The sequence below is a fragment of the Mycteria americana genome, chromosome 17, assembly GCF_035582795.1.
Source record: "Mycteria americana isolate JAX WOST 10 ecotype Jacksonville Zoo and Gardens chromosome 17, USCA_MyAme_1.0, whole genome shotgun sequence".
In the NCBI taxonomy this organism is placed as follows: Eukaryota; Metazoa; Chordata; class Aves; order Ciconiiformes; family Ciconiidae; genus Mycteria; species Mycteria americana.
In genome coordinates, this window is record NC_134381.1 from 7,004,873 (window position 1) to 7,026,697 (window position 21,825).

Here is a 21,825-nt window from a genome sequence, read left to right on the forward strand (position 1 = left end):
GCCGCCCTTCGCAAGGGGGGACCGGGGTCCCCACGGCACCGGCCGTGGCCCCGAGCGGGGCGCGGAGCCCGTGCCGGCGGCGGGGGGCGGGGCAATATGTGCCCGGCCCCGCCCCCGCAGCCTCTGGCCGCGCCCCTTCCCCGCAGCCCCGCCCCACCCTCGGACCCCGCCTCGCCCCGCCCCGCGGGGCACGCCGGGAGCTGTAGTGCGGGCGGTGCCGGAGCGGGCGGCCGCCATGGCCCCGGGAGCGGCGGCGGCGCTGGCCCTGGCCCTGGCCCTGGCGCTGGCGGCCGCCGCCCGCCCCGCCGCCGCCTGGGACCTGTGGGCGCTGCGCTGCGGCTTCTCGGCGGACTGCGAGTGCGGCTTCTGGCCCGACCTGCGCGGTCAGCGGCGGAGGCGGGACGGGGGGAGGCGGGCGAGGGGCGGGGGGGGAGAGGGGGCGTCCCTGAGGTGAGGGGCCCTGAGGCGCGGCGGGCCGAGGGGGGCCAAGGGGTGGGGAGCCTCTGCGGACGGGGACTCCGAGGCCAGGGAGGCGGCAGGCAAGGGCGTCCCGGCAGGCAGGGTGTCTCCAGGAGACCCGCCCCGGGGGCCGGCCGCGGAGCGGGGTGCAGGGGGGGCTCTCGGCCTCCCCGCCCCGCGGAGGGGCACGAGTGGGCGGCAGGGCCGTTCTGCAGCCCGGGCTGGCTGGCAGAGCCGGCCCGAGGAAGCAGCCCCTCAGAGACGGGACAGCCGCAGTGTGAGCCGAGAGCTATTTCAACCTGCGTTTTCTAAGTCTTGCTTTGACTTTGCTTCAGGTCTGGAGTGTGACTTGGCCATGAACCTGGTGGGGCAGCCCCTGGTGAGGCAGCAGGTGATGAAGGGAGTGAGGGAGTTCCTGGAGAACCAGAATCCGGTGAAACCCCTCGTGATGTCCTTCCATGGCTCCACGGGAACAGGCAAAACCTACGTGAGCTCCATGCTCGTCCGCTACCTCTTCCAGGGTGGGCTCCATAGCCCCTATGTTCACCAGTTCTCTCCAATAGTGCACTTCCCCCATGCCGAGCAGATAGAGCAGTACAAGGTAAGGGACGCCTCTCAGCACAGTACTGCTTGATTGGGGTTTTCTTTGGTTATGTCCATCTTCATCCTCAGTATACACGCGTTCAGGCTGTTTCCTGAAATGCAGTAGGAATAAAAGCTCTTTGTTTTACCCTCTCAGACAGACATGGCTGAGTGAGTGGCTCCACACGCTGGCTGAAGGATCCACTAGTAACTGTGATATACTCTGGCACTCAGTTATCACTTTCGTCTTCCCCACAGCAGTCCTTGCTGTGATGGTGTTCTCATTCTTTAAATATTTACACAGCCCTTTGAATGCACAAACAAAAGTGCCTTGCTTAGATGAAAGGCACTAAAATTCTCTCATTGCTTTCCAAACAGCTTGATGGCTGTGAAAACCTGCGTATCGCTAGGCTTGTAATCCCCTCCTCACACAGCAAGGAGCTCCTGAACAGCAGCTCTAGACTCTTAACCATGGCACTCTGTCTCTTAAAGCTGAGAAAGGGAAGAAATCAAAATGTGACGGTTAGCTGCCAAACCCTCAGCAGAGTGGGGAATCAGTGCACCTGCACATTTACTTTCTGGGTGTTTGGAGGAGTTATTTGTTGTATTGTGTCCTTAGAAGAAATACTCTGAGGAAGGTAAGACCCATACTGGGTGAAGTGCTTCCATTAAGAGTTATACATGCCCCCAGGCAACGTGAGTGGTTTTGTGTGGGTTGGCATCTACACTGAAGTAACTTCAGCCGTGGTAAAGAGCCAGAGCTCTTCTGGGTCAGCACAGGCACATGCTTTTGCACCAGGAAAGGAGCTGGCAAAAAGCACTCAGTAGCTGAGAACTGTGTAGATACACAGTGAAAGAGAAGAACGTGGGGAACTGTAGGAGTCTGAATCCCCAGCTTTAGTTTCCTGCCTCCTTCTTTAAATCTGTAATAAAAGATCTTACAATGGGCTAATAAAGCCGGTAACAGCCACTGTGCGAAACCCAGAATAAAGGAGGCCTCCCCAGTGCTGGCTGTTCCTGCTCCGAGTAGGTGGTGCTGTGCAGGGACAAGCTGCTTTCAGCACCTTCAGCTCCGCTTGAGCTCAGGCCTCAGCTTTTGCTCTGGGGTAGCTCGAGCCTCCCTTGCTGCCCTCGGTATCTTGCTGCCTTACGGCTTGGTGGGTGTTTTTCCTAGGAAAGCCTGAAGCGCTGGATCCAAGGGAACTTGACAAACTGTGGACGGTCGGTCTTTCTCTTTGACGAGATGGACAAGATGCACCCGGGCCTGATCGACGTGATCATACCATTCCTGGGACCCTCGTGGGTTGTGTACGGGACCAACTACCGCAAAGCGATCTTCATCTTCATAAGGTAAGAGAGGCCCCTCTGTGGCATCACGGGGCCCTCCAGCACACCGCTTCTCATTTGGGCAGAGGTCATACTTACTTCAGAGCACACCCTTGTTTTGCTTTTCCTTCTCCAAGCCTTGAGCCTCTACAGATTCCAAGAGACACTATTTCATTGTGAATAGACAGACCTGGAGAGTCTGAAAAAGCACTCCTGTCCCTGTTATTTGGCTGCCTTTACAGGAGTCATTTTAGGCCAGGCAGCTGGGAGATCCTGGCTTGCACTCATGCAGGCTGGAGGGTGCCAGATGCCACCTCTGTCCTGCAACACCATCTTCCCAGATACACACCGAATAAGCATCTCATTCTTGTGCAGCAATGCAGGAGGGGAGCAGATCAACGAAATGACGCTGGATCTCTGGCGTGCCCGCAAGGACCGGGAGGAGATCAGCCTGCAGGACCTGGAGCTGGCCATCTCCAAAGCTGTGTTTGAAAACCCTCAGAGTGAGTCCGTGGAGCAGAGCCCTTCCTGCAGGGTCAGAGCCCGGCAGAGGGAGCCAGGCCCATTCCAGGCAGCCACCGACACCGCCTGCCACCTCCCAGGCAGCCAGAAAGGGACGATGGGGTTTTGAGGGAAGGGAACTTTGATCCCTTCGAGGTTTCCTGGCGAAGGGAAGGAATAGCCTGGCCTTCCAAGCCAGCAGACCTGTTGCCACGTTTAGCAAAGTTCTTTGGAGACAAGGTGTATTCACAGTTGAGGGATGGCAAACAGCACAGCATGCTCACTGGAAAGGCACCGAGACATACTGATCCTCACTGCCTGTCTGGTTCTCCTTGCTTTGCCCTTGTCACAGGGAGCAGAGCTTAAATTCTGACTAGTCAAGCTAAATCCAGCCATTCCTGGAGAACAAGTCTATTGGGGGGGAACAGGGGTGACAAGGAGAGGTTCAATTCTCTCCTTGTACAAAACTGGAGCAGATCTCTCTTCAGACGCGTACTTTGGCTTCGCACAAAGCAGCTCTTTGAATTCCAGGGACTGCAGAGACTCTCTGAAGGTAAAACCTGTCTCTTCCTTTGCTTTTGCAGGTGGATTCTGGAAATCTGGGATCATTAACGAACATCTCATTGATTTTGTCGTGCCCTTCCTCCCACTGAAGCGCCACCACGTAAAGCAGTGTGTTGTCAGCGAACTTGTCCAGCAAGGCCTCGAAGTACGTCCGGGTGTTGTCCAGGAAGTGGCTGACAGCATCCCCTACTTCCCAGAAGAAGAGAAAATATTCTCATCGACAGGCTGCAAAACCGTGGCCTCTCGGATCAGTTTTTTCTTCTAGTCACTGGCAAGGGCCTTGCGCAGATCCATAGGGGACATATATGGAGCCATAAAGCGGCAGAGCCCAGGGCTGGCAGGATGAGCAGCGGGGACTGCGTGTTCCTTCTCGGCAGCACGAGCGCTCTCCTGCCGAACTCGTCTCTCCAGCCCCGAGGAGGCTGCTGCAGGATGCGGCTGCGGGACCAAGTGCAAGTGATGTGATTTAAAGCACTTTACTGATTTACCCTTGGCCAGGTGAGGGTGGACACGACCAGCCCGGTGCACCACCCAGGACATCTGTGACGACAAGCGGAAGATGCTAAGAGGGCCTGCAGTGTCAGGGAGGTTTCTCACCCTGTCAGCAGCACCCGCCTGCAGCTCTCCCCTCTCCTGGCAGCTACTGATATCCAACACATCAAGATTCTGAGCCCACAGAGGAATATTTCTTTCCTACAGCATTTTAACGTTTTTTTAAAACCTTTTTAAGTGTGGCTGTGCCTCAGCTCCTCAGTACAACGTGACAGTGCTGGTGCTGACTCCTGCAAGCGCTGGCCTGTGAACACCTTCAACGTTGCAGCAAAAAGTTTTCTTTTCAAGGAAGTTTTAGAGCCAACTTCTTTCCAGCTTCCTTTCACTGTGAATAGGTGCTGGTAGGGACCAGCTTCACCATTAACAAGCTTGGGGGGGTAACATGGGAGATGGCAACACCTGATCTGCTGAGAGCCAGGTTCTTCCTACCACCCTCTTGTCCATCTTTCCCCCACGGTCCAAAGGATTTCCCTACAGCAAACCAGGAAAACAACCACAACAACAAAAAGACTTCTTGCTTGTTTTACCAGCTACGAAAAATTTCAGTCCTACCTCCAGGGGAGCCCATGGTGCCACTAACGGTTTTGAAAATTCCTTTTATTCAGTGATGATTTCTACAGCAGGCTGAGAGTCGGTGCTATGAGCTGTTGAGCCTCTTGTACATCCTTCTGCTGGTCAGACCTCGCAGGCTTTGGCTGGGCCAGCGTCCATTCAGCTTCTGGGGAGTGTCACTTACAATGGGGGACCTGGGGACAACCCAGAGAAGACTAGTGCTCCACACTGCCAAGCATGGGGTGCACAGCACCACTGGCCTTTGCCCAGGTTTTAATATCCTCCGTGCAGTCAGTTATGGGAGAACAGGTCAGAGGAACCAGGATCATTCACTCTCTAGGAACAAACTGCCCGAGGGATGGGTGCAGGGATGCTTCCCAAAGCTCCTGATGCTCCGCTCGGGCCCTGTGCTGAAATGACCTGCCAGTGCTTGGGACCATTCCAGCTCCAGGGCTGGAGCTCTGGGGACAGCGATTTTAGACACCACCCAAATGCTGCCTGGGAGCTGGCCCACAGACAGACCCAAAACTTCTGCCTCTTCCAAAAACGTTATGCCTTTCTAATTTTAAAATAAATCTTTTATGAAAAACAGTTGGGGAACAGTCTTTTACTTGGCTTCCTGACTGCAGCTAGCACGGAAGGACTTGGAAGATTTGCAGTTGCATGGGAACAGCTGCCCGATGCGATCGGACTTTGGGGATTTAATGGCATGGGGCTGGTGTTCTCCAATTAGGTAACAGGAAACCAGACAGCAGCCTTTCCCTGGGGAGGAGGTAGCAGTAGCTGGGCCAGATGTCCTCCACAGAGGAGCCAGTGTAGGTCCAGGAAGGCCACTGGGTGTCTCTGCCCCAGCAGCAGTTTTCCCTCACTGCACAGCACATCTCTGGCTCCCAAGGCCATGTTCGCAGGGCTAGTGCCAGCGCAGCAGGAGGTGGGAGCCACGTCACCTCCTGCCCAGTGAGAGTCGCTTTGCGAAGCCTGCCTGGTGGCCCCACGCGCGGGGAGCTGAGGGCCGAGGCGAGGTGCCGGGCGGCGCGGTGACAGAGCAGCCGTTTCTGCAGCAGCTATAGCTGCTGCTCTCCGCGCTGGCTGGGTGCAAGATCCAAGCCTGCAGCCTCTGCTGCCGCATCCTGGGCTTGCTCACCCGAGCTGCTGTCCCTGATGTCCTTCAGACAGCTCCTACTCCTGTGCGCAGCCCTGCACCCTCAGGCACCGCTTCCTTCCGATCATCCTCTAGTGCAGTCAGCAGCTTGGGGACAAGTGCCAGTGCAAAGGCAATGCTACAGGCCTGCAGCAACCCCCCAAAGCAATCCTTCGTCTGGGAGGGCAGAGGAGGAGTGAGACACCTGCTTGGAACAAGGTTCCCAGGCCAAGTGTAGACATCCAGCAACCCATCATCACCTTTTAGGAGCAGAAAGGGGCAAAACCTGCCTTTACCAGCACGAGTACTTCAGCAGTGAGCTCTGAAACATGCCACCTCTCTGGAGCAAACAAAACCCTCACACTCGGGATTTGAGCAACCCCCCTTGGAGTGGGCAGCACTAGTGGGCTAACACCCAAGACAAACTAGCCCCCAGCATGTCCCTATTGCTGATGTCACACCAGGCGGCATCAGCCAAAACGGTGAGTTCTGGGGGGCTCTGAAGAGTTTTCTCCAAGGTTTCTTGGGCAAGGCATCCGGTCTCACTCCTCAGGACAGCACGGACGGTCTTTCTTGGAAAGAGGTAGTGTATGAGGGAAAGGATCTGCAACGGCGACAAGGTGAGACCTGGATCTCCTCTGCTGAAAAACTCTTCCCCACAGTGAGCTCTGAGCCCTGAGCGATGGGGTTTCCACCGCTGCAGCCAAACACCCGCCTTGTGCCACCAGCAAAGGCCCTGCCAGCCCCACCGGGATCTGCCCCAACAGGGAGCCTGGGTTTCACCTCAAACAAAACCCAGATCGATCGAGCCACGCTGCTGCCCCAAGTGGTGCCCCACTGGGCGACTGGGTGATGGCTGTGTGGAGACACATTCCCCTTATTGCAGCCAGACACAGGAGGGCTTCTGCCCTGATTTAGGGTCAAAGAAACAGGAAAATGAAAATAAGGAGGAAAGAGACCTGCCCAGTGCCTCTGCACAACGCCATTGCAAGAGCCAGGCTATAACCCTCACTGCTTGGCTTGGACCCACACCCGGGCAGGACCCCCGATCCCAGTCCCTCATCCTTGATCAGCTGCTGGCCCCCAAAGCACAACAGAAACACCAGGCTTGCCTCAAACCGCATGAGGGGTAGGCACAGGGTCTGCAGTCAAGGCAGCAGGCTGAGCCCATCACTCACGGCCCAAGGAGGGCATCAGGGAGCAGCGCAGGGCTGTACCTCGCCATCTGTGGGGTCAAGACACAGACTTAGGGCAGCATCCTCCCTCGCCCTCTCCACCCTCCTCGGGCACAGGCAGGCCCTGGCCCAGCACAGTTTCTGGGGGTCGTGCTCAATGGCCACAGAGGAGCGAGATTCTGCCTGCCAGTACTGCCTGCGAGGGGACAGGAGCGAGCACACTCGGCAGCCGGGCTCACCGCTGGCCCTCGGGCAGACCGCACCAGCCCACCCACTCACCTAGCCACCAAGTCCCGCTGGCCCTGCTCGTGCAGCACCGCTGCAACCCGTCTCGGCACAACGCAGTCCCCCGGGCTCAGCTCCAGCGCCTGCTGGTAATCCGCTAGCGTGTAGGCCAGCTCCCCCAGGCGAAGGAAGCAGTCTGCAGTGAGGCAGCGTCGGTGTCTCGGTTAAATGACAGCGGCTGGGGGCTGGCTGCCACCCCCGGGCTTTGTCTGGAGCTCTCCGTGCCAGTGGGAAACACGCATGGCGTGCGTCCAGCCCACCCCAGCCACAAAGATTTCAGCGTCATTAGCCAAAAGCTCTGAGCTCCGCCAGGCAAGGAGATGCAGCCCAGTCTGGAAGAGAGCAGCCATTCCCAGCCATGCCCCCAGGACAGGCCATGCGGGGAGGGAGCTGAACCACCAGTGGTAAATCCCAGCTCCTGGTACGTCTCCCCGCTGCTGAATGGTCCAGGCAGGCACAGCTGTGAACCGGGGTCAGGACCAAGGGAGAACCCAGGGGCCCTACCGCCCATTTCAGTCACCGCTCCCCAACGCAGGACCCCAGCGCAGGGCCTTTCCCCTGCACGTGCTCGATGCCCGAGTGCAGGTGCTGCTGTCTGACACCCCAGCCCTCACCCCGGGGACCCCGCTGTGATCCCCAGCCCGGCTGCTTGCCTCCGCTGTCAACACAGAGCCCCTTCTCCCTCCTCTCGTCCCGCAAAGCCTCACCAAGGAGCACCACAACCTCATCGCATCAGCCCGGGGCGTAGCAGTGCACGGCGCAGTCATTGTAGGTGAGTGCCAGCTGCCACCGAGCCTCCTGGGCCTCCGGGCCCCCAGCTCCCTCGCCCTCCTAAGGCCTCGCGGGCTGCACTGAAGTCCTTGAGCCGTCGGAGGAGCGTCCCCCTATGACACAGGGGCAGCGACAGGAGAGCTTGGAGGCCGATACGGCCGACCGGCCACGGTGACACTCTCACTACTGAAGGGTGAAGAATTTGGCAGCTGAGGGGTCACTCTTGATGGTGAAACTGATGTTGAGCAGGGCCCCGCGCAGATCCCCACACAGGGCCTTGGCCACCACCTCAGCCTTGGCCACCACCTCAGCCTTGGCCTCCTGGCCTCGTCTCAGCACGCCTCCGCCTCAGGGCCTGGGCAGCTCCGTGCTGTGGCTGCAGCTCCAGGGCCCGCTGGATGTCCTGATGACACAGGGCCAGCTGCCCAGGGAGGCCAGGTACCCTCAGAGCCTGGCACCCCCCAGCGCATCCCCAGCCTCCAGAAGGGGCAGCAGGGCCCCTCGGGGACCGGAGCAGCCATACCTGCCCAAAGCGTTTGTAGAAGGAGGCACGGAGCACGTACAGATCAGGGTTCCTCACGTCCTCCTCCAGGTCTCTGTTGAGCATCCAGAGGCACTCCGGGAACTTGTTGAGAGCCATGAGACACACGATGCTGCAAGAGGAGACGGGCAAGGCTAGAGGCTGCCCAGAGCAGGGCCAGCCCAGCCAGAGAGCCTAGCGCTGCCATGGCTGTACCTCCTCCGGCGAAACACCCTGTGGTGAGTCTGCGGCTCGGCAGCCTGTGTGAAGGCCTCACAATAGAGCTCCTGGCCGAGCAGACGTCGGCCCTGCAGGGAAGCCCTGGACATAGGCCGGGGCTGCAGACGGGGAGGGGAGCGGTGGCTGACCTGCAGGTCAAGGACAAGGGCCAGGCGAGCCAGGCAGGGCTGCTCCCATGCAGGCACCAAGCACGAGCACCTTCCTGAAGTTCAGCATGGCCAACTGGAAGTCACAGAGCTGGAAGAAGGCCTCTGCCTGCTGCTCATACAGCTCTGCCTGCACCACGGACAACCCTCAGCCCACGCTGGCCCAGCCCAGCCCTGCTCACACTACCCGGGATCAGCCCGGCAAGAGGTTACAGCATCCAGATGCCAGCGTGAGAGCCAGCCTTAACGCTGCTGCCTCCCTTCTCCGGCTCCCAGCTCCCCCGCTGGTGTATCCCTAGCCCTCTGGGGACCCTTTACCCTCTGCGGATCCAGGCTGATGTCTTTCAAATAGCAGGTGATGGCTTCCTCCCACTGGCCACAGGAGGAGAAATCCAGCCCTTTCTGCAAGCTGTGGAGACGAGAAGAGCCGTGCGCGAAGCCCAGTGACATGCTGCCGGCCGGGGGGACTGTCACACAGCCTTGGAAGAAAGCTCTGCTGCGCTGGCAGGGCCAAGAGCCCCCCAGGGCCGGAGGGGGGCTGGGGGAAGGCGAGGGATCGTGTATCCCCCGCATCCACCCACACCCCAAAGGCCGCTGCTAAGGACGCTGTGAGTGGGAACGTAACGGGCACGAACACGTAAAACACGGGGCCCCGCGCCGGGCACTTACTGCTCCCGCACCCTGCCCCGCACAGCTGCGGGCAGGGACCCCACTTCCCTCGGGGAAGCTGTGCAGGCGCTGGCTGGGCCCGAAGACCCTCTGCAGGGACCCCTCCCAGCCGTCCCCCGGCTGCTCCCCCGGCACCGCCGTGGCACGCGGCCCCCATCCCCCTCCCGCCTGAGGGAACCCTTCCCAGGCCGCGGCTCCCAGTAACCCCACAGCTCGCCCTGGCTGCGCTCCCCCGTCCCTGCCCCAGCCGCCCCGCTAGGCTGGCCCTCTGCGGCGAGGGGTGGGACGGCGGCCGGCGGAGCCCCGGGGCTTTACCACAGCGGGGCCACGGCCCCCGCGTGGGCGGAGCGCGGCCCGCCCCACGCCACCGCCCCACGCCACCGCCCCGCCGCCCTCAAGCAAGATGGCGGCGCTGCCCGTAAGCAAGATGGCGGCGGAGGGAGGCCGGGCCATTGGCGGCGCGCGGCCGTGACGTCACGGGCAGCGGGGAGCACGCGGCGGGATGCTGGCGGCGGAGCTGGCGGGGCGCGCGCGACCGCTCGTCAGCCGGGCGGGGCCGCGCGTCATGGTGGGGCCGGGGGGGCGGGGCCGGGGGGCGGGGCCGGGCGTGAGGGGAGGGGGCGGAGGGGACCGGCTCGGGGGGCGGCGGGGCTGAGGGGATGGGGGCGGGGGGGAGCGGGGCCGAGGGGAGCGGGGCTGAGGGGATGGAGGCGGCGGGGAGCGGGGCTCAGGGGAGCGGGGCTGAGGGGATGGAGGCGGCGGGGAGCGGGGCGGGGGGGAGCGGGGCTGAGGGGATGGAGGCGGAAGGGAGCGGGGCTGAGGGGAGCGGGGCTGAGCGGTGCTGGGCAGGATCAGGGCCGTGGAGGGGCCACGGGCGTCATGGCGGCCCGGCAGAGCCCTGTTGACACCCGGCGGGCAGGTGGCCGGCCTGGGCAACTACGGGCTGCGGGGGACGCGGCACAGCGTGGGCATGGCGGTGCTGGACCGGCTGGCCCGGCAGCTGGCGGTGGCCGAGGGCTGGCGAGCAGACAGGCGGTGCTGCGCCGACGTGGCCCTGGCCGCGGCCCGCGGCCTGGAGCTGTTGCTGCTCAAGCCGCGGAGGCTCATGAACCTCAACGGGCTCAGCGTCGCCAGTGCCGGTGAGCGGCTCGGTCACCCCCAAAGCCTGCTGTGCCACCGGGCCCTGTGACGGCCCTGCTGTCCCCCTGCCCAGCCCTGCAGGGTCAGGGCCTGGTGAGTCTGTCTCCCCCTCATTTCTTGGGTTGTATTTCGGTTTCCAAAGCTGAGATCTACAACCTCTGCCCAGAAGACATTTACCTGGTTCATGATGACCTGGACAAGGCCCTGGGCAAGGTGGCGATCAAGCTGGGAGGCAGCGCGAGGTATGAGGTGGCCCCAGCTCTCTGGTTGTGTGAGCTGGTTTGAGGCCTTGCCCTTACATGCACATGGGCCATCCCTGGCCCAGTCCCACCAGCCTGGCGGTGTTTTCAGCCCCAGTGCCAGCCCTGGGCCCGATCCCAGTTGCAGAAGCAAGAGCCAGCTCTTTGGGCAGCCTCCCAGTTCCTGCCCTGGCAGGAAGGGCAGGGAGCCTCCTGGAAGTGGCTGAGGCCTGGATCCAGCCCATCGGTTGCACCACATGGGCTTTTTATAGCACTCTGCCTCCACTCTGCCTGCCCCAGCACCAGCTCCTGGGCCAGCCTTGAGACATTTAACCTAGGAAATCTTCCACTGCGGGCCAGGACAGGGATGGTACCAGGCCACAGCGTTTGGTCACCCGTGCACCAGCTGCAGCAAGAGCTGAGACGTGCAGAATGTGCTGTCCCAGCCCTGCTTCCCCTCGTCCTCCCCAGCCAGCTGCTCTCAGCCCCAGGGGCTGGATGTTCCTGCAGAGCCAGGGTATGGGGGCTGTAGCCCCTGGCTGGGACCACATCCCCGAGTCCCTGCAGCAAGAGACCCCAAGACCATACTGGGGGGAGGAGGGGTGTCTCCTACAGACTAACTGTGGGTTTTCTCCTTCTCTCCCAAGGGGACACAACGGGGTCCGATCCTGCATCAGTGCTCTGCGCTCCAACGTGAGTGGGCCTCGGTGGAAGGGGATCAATCCTGCCCCTACCTCAATGCATGGCATGTCGTGCCCCCAGTCCCATTCTTCCGACTGCCCTCAGACAAGCCCCTGCTCCCTTTCCTCTCCCCCCTTTTCTCCTTCCCCTCCTTCCCTCTGCTTCCCTGAGGGCTAATGTCAGTTTGGCCGCTGTGGAAGACATGGAAACAATTAGCTCGAGTGGCTCTGCCAGGCCTGGCAGGAGCCTGGGATCTCAGTACAGCCCAGCAAAAGCCTCTTCCAAAATCATGTTTCTTGGCGCAAGCACTCAAAACCACCTGGAAAACATGAGGGGCTGCTCCCTTGCCGCCCAGCCCCACTCGTAGCACTGTCCCCTTGCCCCAGCTCTGTCTCAGCTGGGCCCTTGAGGTGAAGCTCCTCCAGCTTTCCTTCTTCCTCCCCAGGAGATGACGCGGCTCAGGGTTGGCATCGGGCGGCCGGAGAGTGAAGTGACAGTGTCCAGCTATGTCCTGGCTCCGTTCAGCGCTGGGGAGCAGGAGAGGCTGGAGCAGGTCCTGGCCCAGGCAGCAACCTGCCTGCTGGAGCACATCCTGCGGAGGAGAGCGCCCGCGGGAGAGCCGGGGGACAGGGGCTGATGCGAACCCCCGGGGACCTGCGTGGCCGATGGACAGAGCGCTGTGGACTCTCCAGGGTGACCGTGGTGCGGAGCAGAGCTGGCCCTGCCAGGCAGCCTGGCCACGTGCTAGGGCAGCCCCAGGCCGTCCCCACGCAGATTCAGGCAGCTCGTGTCCCACGCGACCCCTGCAGTGGCTTCATACGGCAGTTTGGCACAGAAATTAAATAAACCCTCTGCCTTGCTCCTGCCCCTCTCCCCTGCACCGCCTGCTGAACTCCCGCTGTCCCTGGCTCTCTGCGGCTCAAACCCGTGTCCCCATCCCTGTTCCGCCAGCCCAGGCTGGAGGGAAGCTTCCAGTGGGAAGCGGGGAGCAACTTCCACAGGTTCCAAAATCACTTCAGCTTTGTTGAGAAACTGTGGAAAGCACGAGTCACCTGGAAGCTCGTAGCTGAGCAGCACACGAGGGCTGCTCCCACTGAGCTGCAGCAAGCTTCAGGGCTGGCCTCACAGCTTTTGAGTTAGGTGGTTTTCAGCCAAACCCTGGAGTTCCAACAGCTGGAGGAGTTCTGGCTCCTCCTCACAGACCCGTTACAGGTCTCATGGTGGAGAGGGCAGCCCGAGAAGCGGGGTCTTTCCACCACTGCAGCTTCCCAAAGCCCTGGGCTCTGCCGGCACGTCCTGTCCAGCTGCATGCCCTGTAAGCACAGCTGCACTGAGAGCCCCAGTGCCAGCAGCTCCTCGCCCGTGTCCCAGCAGGCGCTGGAATAAGCGCCAGGACCCTTGGTGGGTCACGCGTACCGCAGCACTGCTGCCTCTTACTTCTTCCACTCCAGCTGGCACCAGACCTTCCTCCACTCAGCTCCCGAGCTCCTCCTGTAGCATTGAGGCTACCTGTGGCCAGGGGACAGGCAGGGAAGCAAAGGTGTCCCCAACCTGCCATCACCTCTCCAGCCTGCTGTGTCACCTGTGCCTGTACTGGCTGGGACTCTGCAGTTGCAGACCATGCACATGGCCATCTCCTTCTCCCTGTTCTCCAGTAGATCCACTCGGATCTTCGGGTCTCACGTGATCTCCTGGAGCCGGTGGTTTTCCTTCAGGAGGTCCCTGCTGTAGCTGTTCAACCTGTCCTAAATGATGCTCTCCTGGATCATTGGTGGCCTCAGACATCCCGCTGTGGGTCTCAGCTATCGAGGCTTCCACCCACTGCTCCATCGCCTTCATCAAGCTGTGGGGAGAAGAGGGGCACAGCCCCCCAAACCCTGGGTGAGGGTAGCAACCCACCGTCCCAGCAGCTGCTCCAGGGCCAAAAGGGGCAGCCAGCTGCTGGGCAGGGGTGGAGAGAGGCGGCAGCTCCGGGGGCCTGGCAGGGAGCTCACATCTCCCCAGCTCACCCAGACTAGGGCTAGTTGCAGTGTTTTTAAGGAAATTGCTCCTCCACTCCAGAAAACCCTCCGTTTTCAACCAAACATCGCCCTGCTGAGGAGCTGAGGTTTAGCACCAAACAAGCCTGGGCTCTTGGAAAGCAAACGCCCTCCTCCAGAGCTGGCCACAAAGGTGACAGATGCCGGAGCCCAGCAGGACTCGGCTGCGCATCTTGGTGCTCAGGCTGTCAGGTTTTCAGTCCCAAGGCCAAACCTAGCGCCAATAAGGGAAATCGTTTCCATCAGCATTCCCGGGGGAGAGCTGAGCGCTGCGGAAATGCCGCCCACCTTTTCACCCCCGGACCTCAAGGGAGAGCTCCGGTCTCTGTCTCCCACCCCACCTTCCTCCCTCCCTTTCCCCATTACAGATTTCATTCCCAAAGCAATCTCCAGCCGGGGCAACCGCCAGACCCTTGCCACCGCAGCTCCGAGGTGACCCCGGTGGGGTATGCCCTGGGGACGTTACGTGGGGCAATGCCACCCGGCAGAGCCAGCAGCCAGCACGTCAGCTCAAACACAGTGTGCTTTAATCCTCTCTTGGCTTCAGCCCAGACACGGCACAGGCGAGGGACAAGCCCAGTCGGCGGCAGGAGGCCATGTGTGCCACCGTGGGAGCCAGCCCCCGGCCTGAAAAACACTGCCCAAAGTCCGAGCCGGTGGGAGACGGCAGAGTTGGCATCGCTCAGGGCGGTCCTGGAGACGTGTCCTCAGCAGAGTCGGAGCACGGCGCTCCCCTGGTCCCCCCACCTGGCAAGGAAAGGGCTCTCCGGAAGCCCTGGGGCAAAGGGTGGATTCCAAAAATCCTTGGGTGGGTTCTCCACACGCAGATTCGAAGGACCTTGGGGAGATCCGTCCAGGGCAGCTGCATCTCTCAAGCGGGAGCGAGCAGGATCAGGCCACTGGCCCGCGGTGCTCCCAGCTGGGTCACAATCCCTCGTCCCTAGGAGGCGAGGACGGCAACATTAGCGGTCAAGGCAGGAGCAGCCCCGACGCGTTCACGCCTGCAGTAGAGGCGGTGGGAGGATTGTTTTCCAGCCTCCCCCGGTCTGGCTGCTCCTGGAGAGGCTCTGCTGCCAGCACAAGCAACCTCAGACAGGGAAAGTCTGACCCGGCGTTAACCGTGGCAGTGCTGCCTCGGGGCCGAGCGAGTGCGGGTGCTCGCCTGCCTGCACGGCCGCCCCGCGGAGACACGGCCGCAGGGAGACCCGCTTTTGGGGGAGAGCAAGCAGCGCCGGGGTGAAACTTCCCCCTGCGAGATGCACCCAGCTCTCTCCAAACTAGGGTGACTTTTGCAGGAGGCGAAGGAGCGTTGTCCCTTCCTCACTTGAGGGGCTGGGGAGCAGCACGGACTCAGGGAGCCGCAGAACCTGGTCCCCTGGTCCCCTCCAGCCCCATGCAGCCCCACACGGCACATCTGCGTCCCCATCCCTGTCCCTGCCTGGAAGAGGTCTCATCTCCGTTTCCCAATGCTTTGACTCTGCTGCCACATGGCAAAAAGAAACTAGGCATCCGGGACGTATCCGAACACGGCGCTCGCAGGGAAATGTTTCCCAGCCGCTCTGTCCCCCGTCCCCAGCAACACGCACCCGGGTCCCACAGCCTCGCTCACCATCAGAGCTCATCACGGGCGGTGGAGCGGAGGTGGCCGGCACTGCCCCGTGAGTCCCTCAGGGTCTTCTGTGAGCCAGCCCAGTCGGTCTTCTTGGCATCGTCGTCCCAGATGGTGGAGGTCTCGGTGTCGCTCAGCCAGTTGCTGTCCCCAGCATAGTGGGTGGGATAAACCAGGAGGGGGTGAGCCGAAAACACCAGCAGGTCCCGGGGGGCAAAGTGCCGCTTGTAATCCTCGCTGGGGAAAGTGGAGCGGATCCGAGAGGAGAAATTGGCTTACAGAGCATGGCCCGGTGGAGAAAAACGGGCTGGGAAAACTGTACCGACCACCCGGGGAAGGGAAGGGAGCCGAGCTGGGGGGCTGCTGGCAGCAGAGCCTGGGGAGGGACCATGGAGGGACTGCAGAGGGGATGGGACCCCTCTCTCCCCACCAGCCTCGGTGGCACGGGGCCGGCCCTGGCATGGAGAGAGTCTCCGGCACAGCATCCCGCCAGCCCTGACCTGGCTGGCCCCAGGCCAGGGCTGTCTGGTGCCGTTATCCCGGCGAGCATGGGACTCCCAGCTGCTCCTGGTTCACATCCAGAGCACTAATCTGACCCTCCGTCCACCTCCAGCCTCCCTTCTACACGCCTAATCCCTCTGTTTTGCCATCCTGCTCGCTGGCTTTCCTGCTCCCCTCTTCCCTGGGACCCTCGGCCACCGGTGCTTGCTCACCTCCTAAATTGCCTCCCCCTCCCCAGACACAGCCTTGCCACCGACCTCTGCTCGGGAAGAGGGGCACGGAGGTGCTCCAAGATGGGGCTGAGACCCACAAGCAGGGGTGGGGGACCACACAGCCCCCCAGCACTGGGGTACAGGGGGCTGCTCCCCCCTCGCTATGGGGCCAAGACCCCCATGCAGGGCCAGCATCGAGCCCCGACTCCATCCCCGTCGCCGTCCCCCCACCCTGCACTGGCAGACGGCCATTTTCCAGCGGCCGGCAGCCAGGCAGCGGCCTGGGGGAATGAGCTCATGCTACAGATGTTTTCTTCCAGCATGAGTAACGTGGGGGGAGACGGGGGAACGACAGGGTAGGACGGTGACGGTGGAGAAGAAACACATGCTCCCTCACCAGCACGGCCATGCTGCTCCGCCAGCACCCCTTCTGCACCCCCCGCTCCTTACTTGGGGTGCTTGTCGTACATGATGGGCAGGAACTCGTCCACCGGCAGCATTTTGGAGAGGGGCTCCGCAGCCAGCAGCTTCTGTGCCCCTCGGCGGGAGATGGCGTAGGCCAGCGTCCAGTACGAGTATCCGGCCACCACCAGGTTTCGTACGCCCTCCACGGGCACCTCATCCTCCACGTTCACCTGCTTCCTCCCCAGGTAGCTGTGGGGCAGCCAGGGAGCCGTGAGAGCCAGCCCCGGGGACCCCCACCTCATGTCCCCCCGGCCCCAGCACCTACATGAGGTCCCAGTCCTGCTGTGCCCCCTCCAGCTCCTCCATCAGCTGCTGCAGCCGTGCCGGGAAGGCGGCCTCGAAGCGCACGTCGTCCTCGAAGACCACCGACCGCTCCAGCCCCCGGGACACGATCTGCAGGGAGGGGGCAGAGGTGCAAATCCATCCCAGCACCGTGCTGGGCCATACTGGGCCATACTGGATCCGCTCACCCTGCAGGACACCCCTGTCCCCAGGTCCTCCAGAGACCTGGTGATGCTTACAGGGTCCCTGCCCCATGCTGGTGGCCCTTAGGGACCCCACGGTCCCCACAGCCCCGTACCTCCTTCCAGACGTTGTAGTGGCTGAGGAAGCAGCCGACCTCACCCTTGGTGAGCGTGCGGCCGGAGAAGGGGTCGTAATACCCGGGGAGCAGGTCCACCCCCAGCACCTTGATGTCGCTGCTGTTGAGGGTGCTGCAAGGCGAGGGGCTGCATTGGCGAGGCGTCCCTCCCAGCCACCCCCTGTCCCCTCCCCAGGGTGACAACGGAGGGGCTGGCAGAGCGGGGACGTGTCCCCCCACGGTCACCTCCCATCCACGGCATCCACCACCCGCGGGGCGATCTCCAGCTCCCGCAGGGACGCCAGCATCCGCTGACGCCGGTCCGGCCTCCGCACCAGGTTGATGAGGAAGATCTGGGGAGGAAGGGGAGAGCCCCCCACCGAGGGGCATGTTGTCACGGGTGGGGACACAGCCTGCCTGGCCACCGCAGCATGGGGGACAGGGGGCTCGGCCAAAGCCCGTGGTGGGCTTTGCCATGGACAGATGCAGCCAGAGGGATGGACAGGGGGACGTGGGGGGGGTCCATTGGGCACTTACTTCATCAAAGCCCATCTTCGTGAGCGGCTTTGGGAGGAGGGAAATGTGCCTGGAGCGCTGCATGGGGGGGCCATCCACTGCGGAGAGAGGGGACACCCCTTCAGTGGAGCCCAGACCCCCCTGGCCAGGAACCAGGGCCAACAGCCCTGCCCCGAGGACACCAGGTCCCTGTCACCCCTGGGGCGGGGGACACCTCCAGGACCCCGCCACCCGCAGGCGCTCACCCATGGCTTCCAGCGTGAGATGCACAAAGTTGGCGCGTTCGTCCTCCAGCGTCTGGTGGGCCTTCACGGGGACGTTGATGTAGCCGAAGCGCTGCTGGTTGCACACGTGGACCTCCGCGCCTGCCGGGTGGGATGGGTGAGCACCACAGCCCCCAAAACCTCCCACTCCCCCCCTGGCCCCCCACCACCCTCACCGGCCGCCTGACAGGAGTAGGCAAAGACGATGATATCGTCGAAGGCCCAGGTGTAGTTGGGATGGGGGGGGTAGAAAGCCAGCTGCGACGTCTCCTCCTTCCGCAGGTTGATCAGGAAGGTGGCGTAGACCATGGGGACGGAGAAGCAGCCCACCCGCTGCCGGTTCTTGGTGGGGAAGTAGTCAGCCGTCCGGCGGTAGTAGCCCTGCAGCACCCCGGCGTGATGCCTCCGTGGTCAGGGGGTCAACCATGGGGGGTCCCCTTCCCGGGGCTTTCTGGGGACGTACCTGGGGCGTGATGCCACACCAGAAGTTGGAGTAGAAGGTCTGCGAGTCCAGCATGGGGGCCACCACCGACTTGTTTTGCGCCATGAGAAACTTGAGGGTCTGGTTGTTGGTCAAGATGCTGTCGGTGTCCACAAACTGGGGGGACAGCACAGGTCCTGGAGGCGTGGGGACACCTGCCTTGGCCCCCACCCTGCCGACGCCCCGTGTCCCTTACCAGGATGTAGTCCGCCTGCTGCTCCCGGGCGTAGGTGAGAGCCTCCTGCTTCAGCCTCATCAGGTTTTCATAGCGTTTGTCGCTCCAGTGCTTGGGCCCAAGCTCGTCGGGGTAGGAGCTGGGCGGGAGGGAGGCAGGGGTTAATCCCGCTCGCTGGGAATGCACAAACTCGGTGCATGCGGCTGAGTCAGCCCAGCTCTGCCTCGCCGCCGGCTCCTCCTGGCAGCGTCCCCAGCCAGGGAGTGGGGTGCTGCTCGGGGAGCCCCTCGCAGCCCACACCCGCCCCCCAGCACCTCCCAGCCTCACCTGGGCTCCTCCTGCACCTTCCAGGCTACCGAGTGATAGTCCTTCCCCACCGCCCCCAGCCACTCCCGCAGCATCGCCGTCGTGTTGTCCGAGTTGTGGTCCGTTGCGCACCTGGGGTGAGGGGACGTCAGCCTCCGGGGGTCCCCCCCAGGGGACAACCATGGCCCCCTCCCTGCACTAGAAACGCTCCTGGGGCCAAGAGGCTGAGCCAGCGGCGGACTCGCTTGGGAACGTAACGTGTAATTTGAAGGAACCGAGGCTGCGCTGGCAGGAGGGGGAATGCGAACGGGTAATTTCTTTCCCGGTGCCGCCGCCGGCCGGGCTGTCCCGCGGCTCTCACCCCCTGTCCCTGCAGCCCAGCAGCAGCCCCGGCCGTGCTCTCCCCACCCCAGCCCTCTGGCTGCCCACCATGAATGGCATCGGAGCACAGCGGCTTCATGCCCCCACCCATGCACCCCGCTGCACCCCACAGCACCCCACAGTACCCCACTGCACCCCGTGGCTCCAGCAGCCAGAGGAAAGGCCCTAACAGGCAGCAAAAATCCCCCTCCCCAAACCTTCCCGTGCCATGCACAGCTGCCGTCCCCCAGTCTCGCACCCAACCTCACGACAATGTTCATGGGGACCCCAGCACAGACGGGGCTGAGCCCCACGTTGCACTGGGGCAACCCCCAAGTCCCCACACTCCCCAGGACCCTCGACCTGTCAAAGAACCCCAAGCTGCCCCTCGGGCACTGGTGTCACAGGGACCCCTTGGGACGCAGGGGACAAGGCAGGACCTGTGCCCCCCCCAGCTCCCAGCTCTGCTGCTCTTGAAACACCCCGCAGGGCCCTGCGGCCAGGGGCTCCCAGGGCTGCGGCGGGCGAAGGCGAGGGCCCCCCGCTCCCCCGCTGCCAGCAGCTGTCCCCCGCCCCAGCCCGGCCACCCCTGCCAGGACCCCCCTGCCAGCCCCCGCCTCAGCCCTCTGCAAAAAGTTTCCGACAAGCTCAGGCAAGAGACGGCGGCAGTGGAGGAGCGAGAAAGAGAAGGGACGGGGGGCTCCTCTCCCAGCCACCCCCCCCAGCACGGTAAAAAGGAGTTTGGGGGGTGCCTTTGGGGAAGGGGGGGGCTGGGGCCGAGCCCTGCAGGGAGGGGGAAGGCAGCGTCTGTCCCTGATGATGTAAAATCCCCCCGAGCCCAGGGCTCCCCTCCCTTGCCAGCCCCACAGCTTCGGGAGGGGAAAGGTGGGGGTCCTGCCCCCTCGCCGTGGGACAGCGCGCAGCCCCTCTCGGGTCCCTGCTGGGTCCCACACCCGGGGCAGAGCCACCCCCCACCCTTTGGGGCTGAGGGGGGGGCTGTTACCACCAGAGTCCCTGTTCCTTCCGGGGGTCCCCGTCCCCCCAGGGTCCCCATTCCCCCCCAGGCCCCCATTCCCCCGGATCTCTGCTCCCTCCACCCAGGCCCCCGTTTCTCCAAGATCACTCCACGTCCCCACTCTCCCCAGCTCCCCGTTCCCCTCCCCTCGTTGCCCTTCGGGTCCCCGCTACCCCCCAGCTCCCCATTCCCCCCATAGTGCCCCCTACCCCCAGCATCCCCCCCTCCTCCCCCCCGCAGCATCCCCGTTCCCCCCGGGTCCCTGTCACCCCAGCGTCCCGGCTCCCCACCCCGGGATCCCCATTCCCCCACAGCCCCCTCCTCCCCCCGGATCCCTGCTACTCCCCGCACCCCGGTGTCCCCGCTCCCCCCGGGGCCCCCGCTCCCTCACCACAGGGCGATGCTCCCCGCGGGATAGTCCATGCGCTCCAGGGCGCCCAGGCAGTGCGGCAGCGAGTGCTGCGCGTTACGGGCCAGGAGGGCGAGCACCACCCGCGGGGGGCCCGCCCCGGGCCTGGGGCCGGTGCCGGTGCCGGTGCCGGTGCCCAGCAGCAGGAGCAGGGCGCAGAGCGGCCCCGCGGCCCCCATGGCGGCGGCGGCGGCGGGCGGGGAAGGGGCGGGCTGAGACCCGCCGCGCTCAGCGCACCCCCGCCCCCGGCCCGGCCCCGCCGCCGCTGCGAGCCCCGGGGGCGGGTTTGGGTTGGGTTTCTTTAAATAAAGCCGATATCGGTAAACGGCCCGGCACAGCCCACGGCCGAGGGGCGAGGGGCCGGGGGGCACCCGCGGTACCCCCTCCCCGAGGTCCCCGAGGATGCTCCTGGGCATCCTCCTCTGCCCCCTGCCAGCTCGGGGTCGGGTCCCCGCGGTGCCCGGCACGGCGCGGGTGGGTGCTAGGGAAGCGGACGGGTGGGCAAGTGGATGGGTGGGGGGGCGGCTCATGACTGGGGGCGGCTCATGGCCAGGGGGGCTGGTGGCCAGGGCGGATCATGGCCAGGGGGGCTGGTGGCCAGGGGGGGCTTGTGGCTGAGGGGAGCTTGTGTCCAGAGTGAGTCGTGGCTGGGTGGGCTCATGGCTCTCCCCCATCACAGGCCGAGGCAGCCCACGCCCCCAAGCCGTGTCCCACCCCGGCTGCCCTCCATGGCTGACCATTTGCAGCCCCCCAGGCGTGTCTGCTACGTGTCCCAGCCGCAGGCAGCCCCGGGGCCTTTGGAACATTTGGCCAAAACCGCCGGTTAACCACCCAGTCCGTAAATAAGGCCGTCAGCTCCCGGAGCGAGCGCGTCCTGGGGAGCAACGGCTCCGTGCACCCCACCAGCGGTGCCGGGCACCCCTCGCTGCGGTGGCACCGGAGCCCTGGCGAGGGGCCACTCGTGGCCAAACCCACACCCACCCGCAACAAGGCGAGGGCCCGGCCGAGCGGCTGCTCTCGCTGGCTCCCCACGTCCCCCCGCTCCCGGGGGACCTCCGGAGGGCTCTGGCAGGGTGCAGCAAGGGGGTCGGGGGGTGAACGATCCAGCAGCACCTGAAAGAAGCAACAGAGGGGGGGACACACACGGGGAGCACCGGGGAGCCCCGGCGCGGCTGTAAGGAGAGAAAAACTGTTCAGGGCCCGAGCGCGGACAGGTATTGCGGGAAGGGCTCCGTGCCAGCGCGGCTGGGCGCTCCCCGGCCATGCAGAGGAGCCGCGGGAGGGGGCAGCACCCCAGGAGCCGAGCACAGCCCGACCCCACCCGTGTCCGGACCCCACCCGCGCCCGGACC

The 21,825-nt window shown here is 63.6% G+C and overlaps 4 protein-coding genes across 11 annotated transcripts; 2 read left to right on the forward strand and 2 right to left on the reverse strand.

The window, feature by feature from the left end:
- The first annotated feature begins 181 nt into the window (after positions 1–181).
- TOR2A (torsin family 2 member A) lies at positions 182–5,117 on the forward strand. Its single transcript, XM_075520082.1, has 5 exons — positions 182–383; positions 795–1,060; positions 2,216–2,391; positions 2,743–2,870; positions 3,453–5,117. The coding sequence occupies exons 1-5, from the start codon at positions 236–238 to the stop codon at positions 3,695–3,697; spliced, it is 963 nt and encodes a 320-aa protein (XP_075376197.1). The 5' UTR covers positions 182–235; the 3' UTR covers positions 3,698–5,117.
- TTC16 (tetratricopeptide repeat domain 16) lies at positions 5,085–9,725 on the reverse strand. Of its 7 annotated transcripts, none has more exons than XM_075520089.1 (6): positions 9,133–9,725; positions 8,645–8,766; positions 8,472–8,561; positions 7,845–8,021; positions 7,132–7,273; positions 5,085–6,902 (listed from the first exon to the last, which is right to left on the reverse strand). In XM_075520089.1, the coding sequence occupies exons 1-4, from the start codon at positions 9,385–9,387 to the stop codon at positions 7,901–7,903; spliced, it is 588 nt and encodes a 195-aa protein (XP_075376204.1). In that variant the 5' UTR covers positions 9,388–9,725; the 3' UTR covers positions 5,085–6,902; positions 7,132–7,273; positions 7,845–7,900. The 7 variants fall into 7 exon arrangements, with proteins under 7 accessions (XP_075376204.1, XP_075376201.1, XP_075376200.1 ...); XM_075520086.1 differs by having other exon boundaries at positions 5,085–6,245; positions 8,432–8,561; XM_075520085.1 differs by having other exon boundaries at positions 5,085–7,048; positions 8,432–8,561.
- Positions 9,726–9,951: 226 nt separating this feature from the next.
- On the forward strand, positions 9,952–12,418 carry PTRH1 (peptidyl-tRNA hydrolase 1 homolog). The gene is made up of 5 exons (XM_075520091.1): positions 9,952–10,051; positions 10,403–10,622; positions 10,766–10,865; positions 11,510–11,555; positions 11,989–12,418. The coding sequence occupies exons 1-5, from the start codon at positions 9,986–9,988 to the stop codon at positions 12,178–12,180; spliced, it is 624 nt and encodes a 207-aa protein (XP_075376206.1). The 5' UTR covers positions 9,952–9,985; the 3' UTR covers positions 12,181–12,418.
- A 1,674-nt stretch (positions 12,419–14,092) lies between these two features.
- Positions 14,093–20,695, reverse strand: CERCAM (cerebral endothelial cell adhesion molecule). Of its 2 annotated transcripts, XM_075520080.1 has the most exons (13): positions 20,457–20,693; positions 18,712–18,822; positions 18,406–18,523; positions 18,192–18,326; positions 17,905–18,109; positions 17,711–17,830; positions 17,487–17,563; positions 17,196–17,302; positions 16,950–17,082; positions 16,635–16,762; positions 16,355–16,558; positions 15,192–15,428; positions 14,093–14,522 (listed from the first exon to the last, which is right to left on the reverse strand). In XM_075520080.1, the coding sequence occupies exons 1-12, from the start codon at positions 20,651–20,653 to the stop codon at positions 15,194–15,196; spliced, it is 1,770 nt and encodes a 589-aa protein (XP_075376195.1). In that variant the 5' UTR covers positions 20,654–20,693; the 3' UTR covers positions 14,093–14,522; positions 15,192–15,193. The 2 variants fall into 2 exon arrangements, with proteins under 2 accessions (XP_075376195.1, XP_075376196.1); XM_075520081.1 differs by lacking the exon at positions 14,093–14,522 and having other exon boundaries at positions 15,290–15,428; positions 16,302–16,558; positions 20,457–20,695.
- Between the last annotated feature and the right edge of the window lie 1,130 nt (positions 20,696–21,825).

Excerpts from the sequence above, each read along its gene's own strand:
- CERCAM (XM_075520080.1), bottom strand. The coding sequence starts at position 20,653 with ATGGGGGCCGCGGGGCCGCTCTGCGCCCTGCTCCTGCTGCTGGGCACC. Across the intron at positions 18,327-18,405 it reads AGCAGGCGGACTACATCCTG|TTTGTGGACACCGACAGCAT; the intron begins GTAAGGGACACG and ends CTGTCCCCCCAG. Across the intron at positions 16,559-16,634 it reads CAGCAGGACTGGGACCTCAT|CTACCTGGGGAGGAAGCAGG; the intron begins GTAGGTGCTGGG and ends GCTGCCCCACAG.
- PTRH1 (XM_075520091.1), top strand. The coding sequence starts at position 9,986 with ATGCTGGCGGCGGAGCTGGCGGGGCGCGCGCGACCGCTCGTCAGCCGG. Across the intron at positions 10,623-10,765 it reads GCTCAGCGTCGCCAGTGCCG|CTGAGATCTACAACCTCTGC; the intron begins GTGAGCGGCTCG and ends CGGTTTCCAAAG. Across the intron at positions 10,866-11,509 it reads AAGCTGGGAGGCAGCGCGAG|GGGACACAACGGGGTCCGAT; the intron begins GTATGAGGTGGC and ends TTCTCTCCCAAG.
- TTC16 (XM_075520084.1), bottom strand. The coding sequence starts at position 9,387 with ATGCGGGGGATACACGATCCCTCGCCTTCCCCCAGCCCCCCTCCGGCC. Across the intron at positions 8,767-9,132 it reads TCAGCCTGGATCCGCAGAGG|CCCCGGCCTATGTCCAGGGC; the intron begins GTAAAGGGTCCC and ends CCCCGTCTGCAG. Across the intron at positions 8,022-8,431 it reads TCTACAAACGCTTTGGGCAG|GGGGACGCTCCTCCGACGGC; the intron begins GTATGGCTGCTC and ends CCTGTGTCATAG.
- TOR2A (XM_075520082.1), top strand. The coding sequence starts at position 236 with ATGGCCCCGGGAGCGGCGGCGGCGCTGGCCCTGGCCCTGGCCCTGGCG. Across the intron at positions 384-794 it reads CTTCTGGCCCGACCTGCGCG|GTCTGGAGTGTGACTTGGCC; the intron begins GTCAGCGGCGGA and ends ACTTTGCTTCAG. Across the intron at positions 2,871-3,452 it reads TGTGTTTGAAAACCCTCAGA|GTGGATTCTGGAAATCTGGG; the intron begins GTGAGTCCGTGG and ends TTGCTTTTGCAG.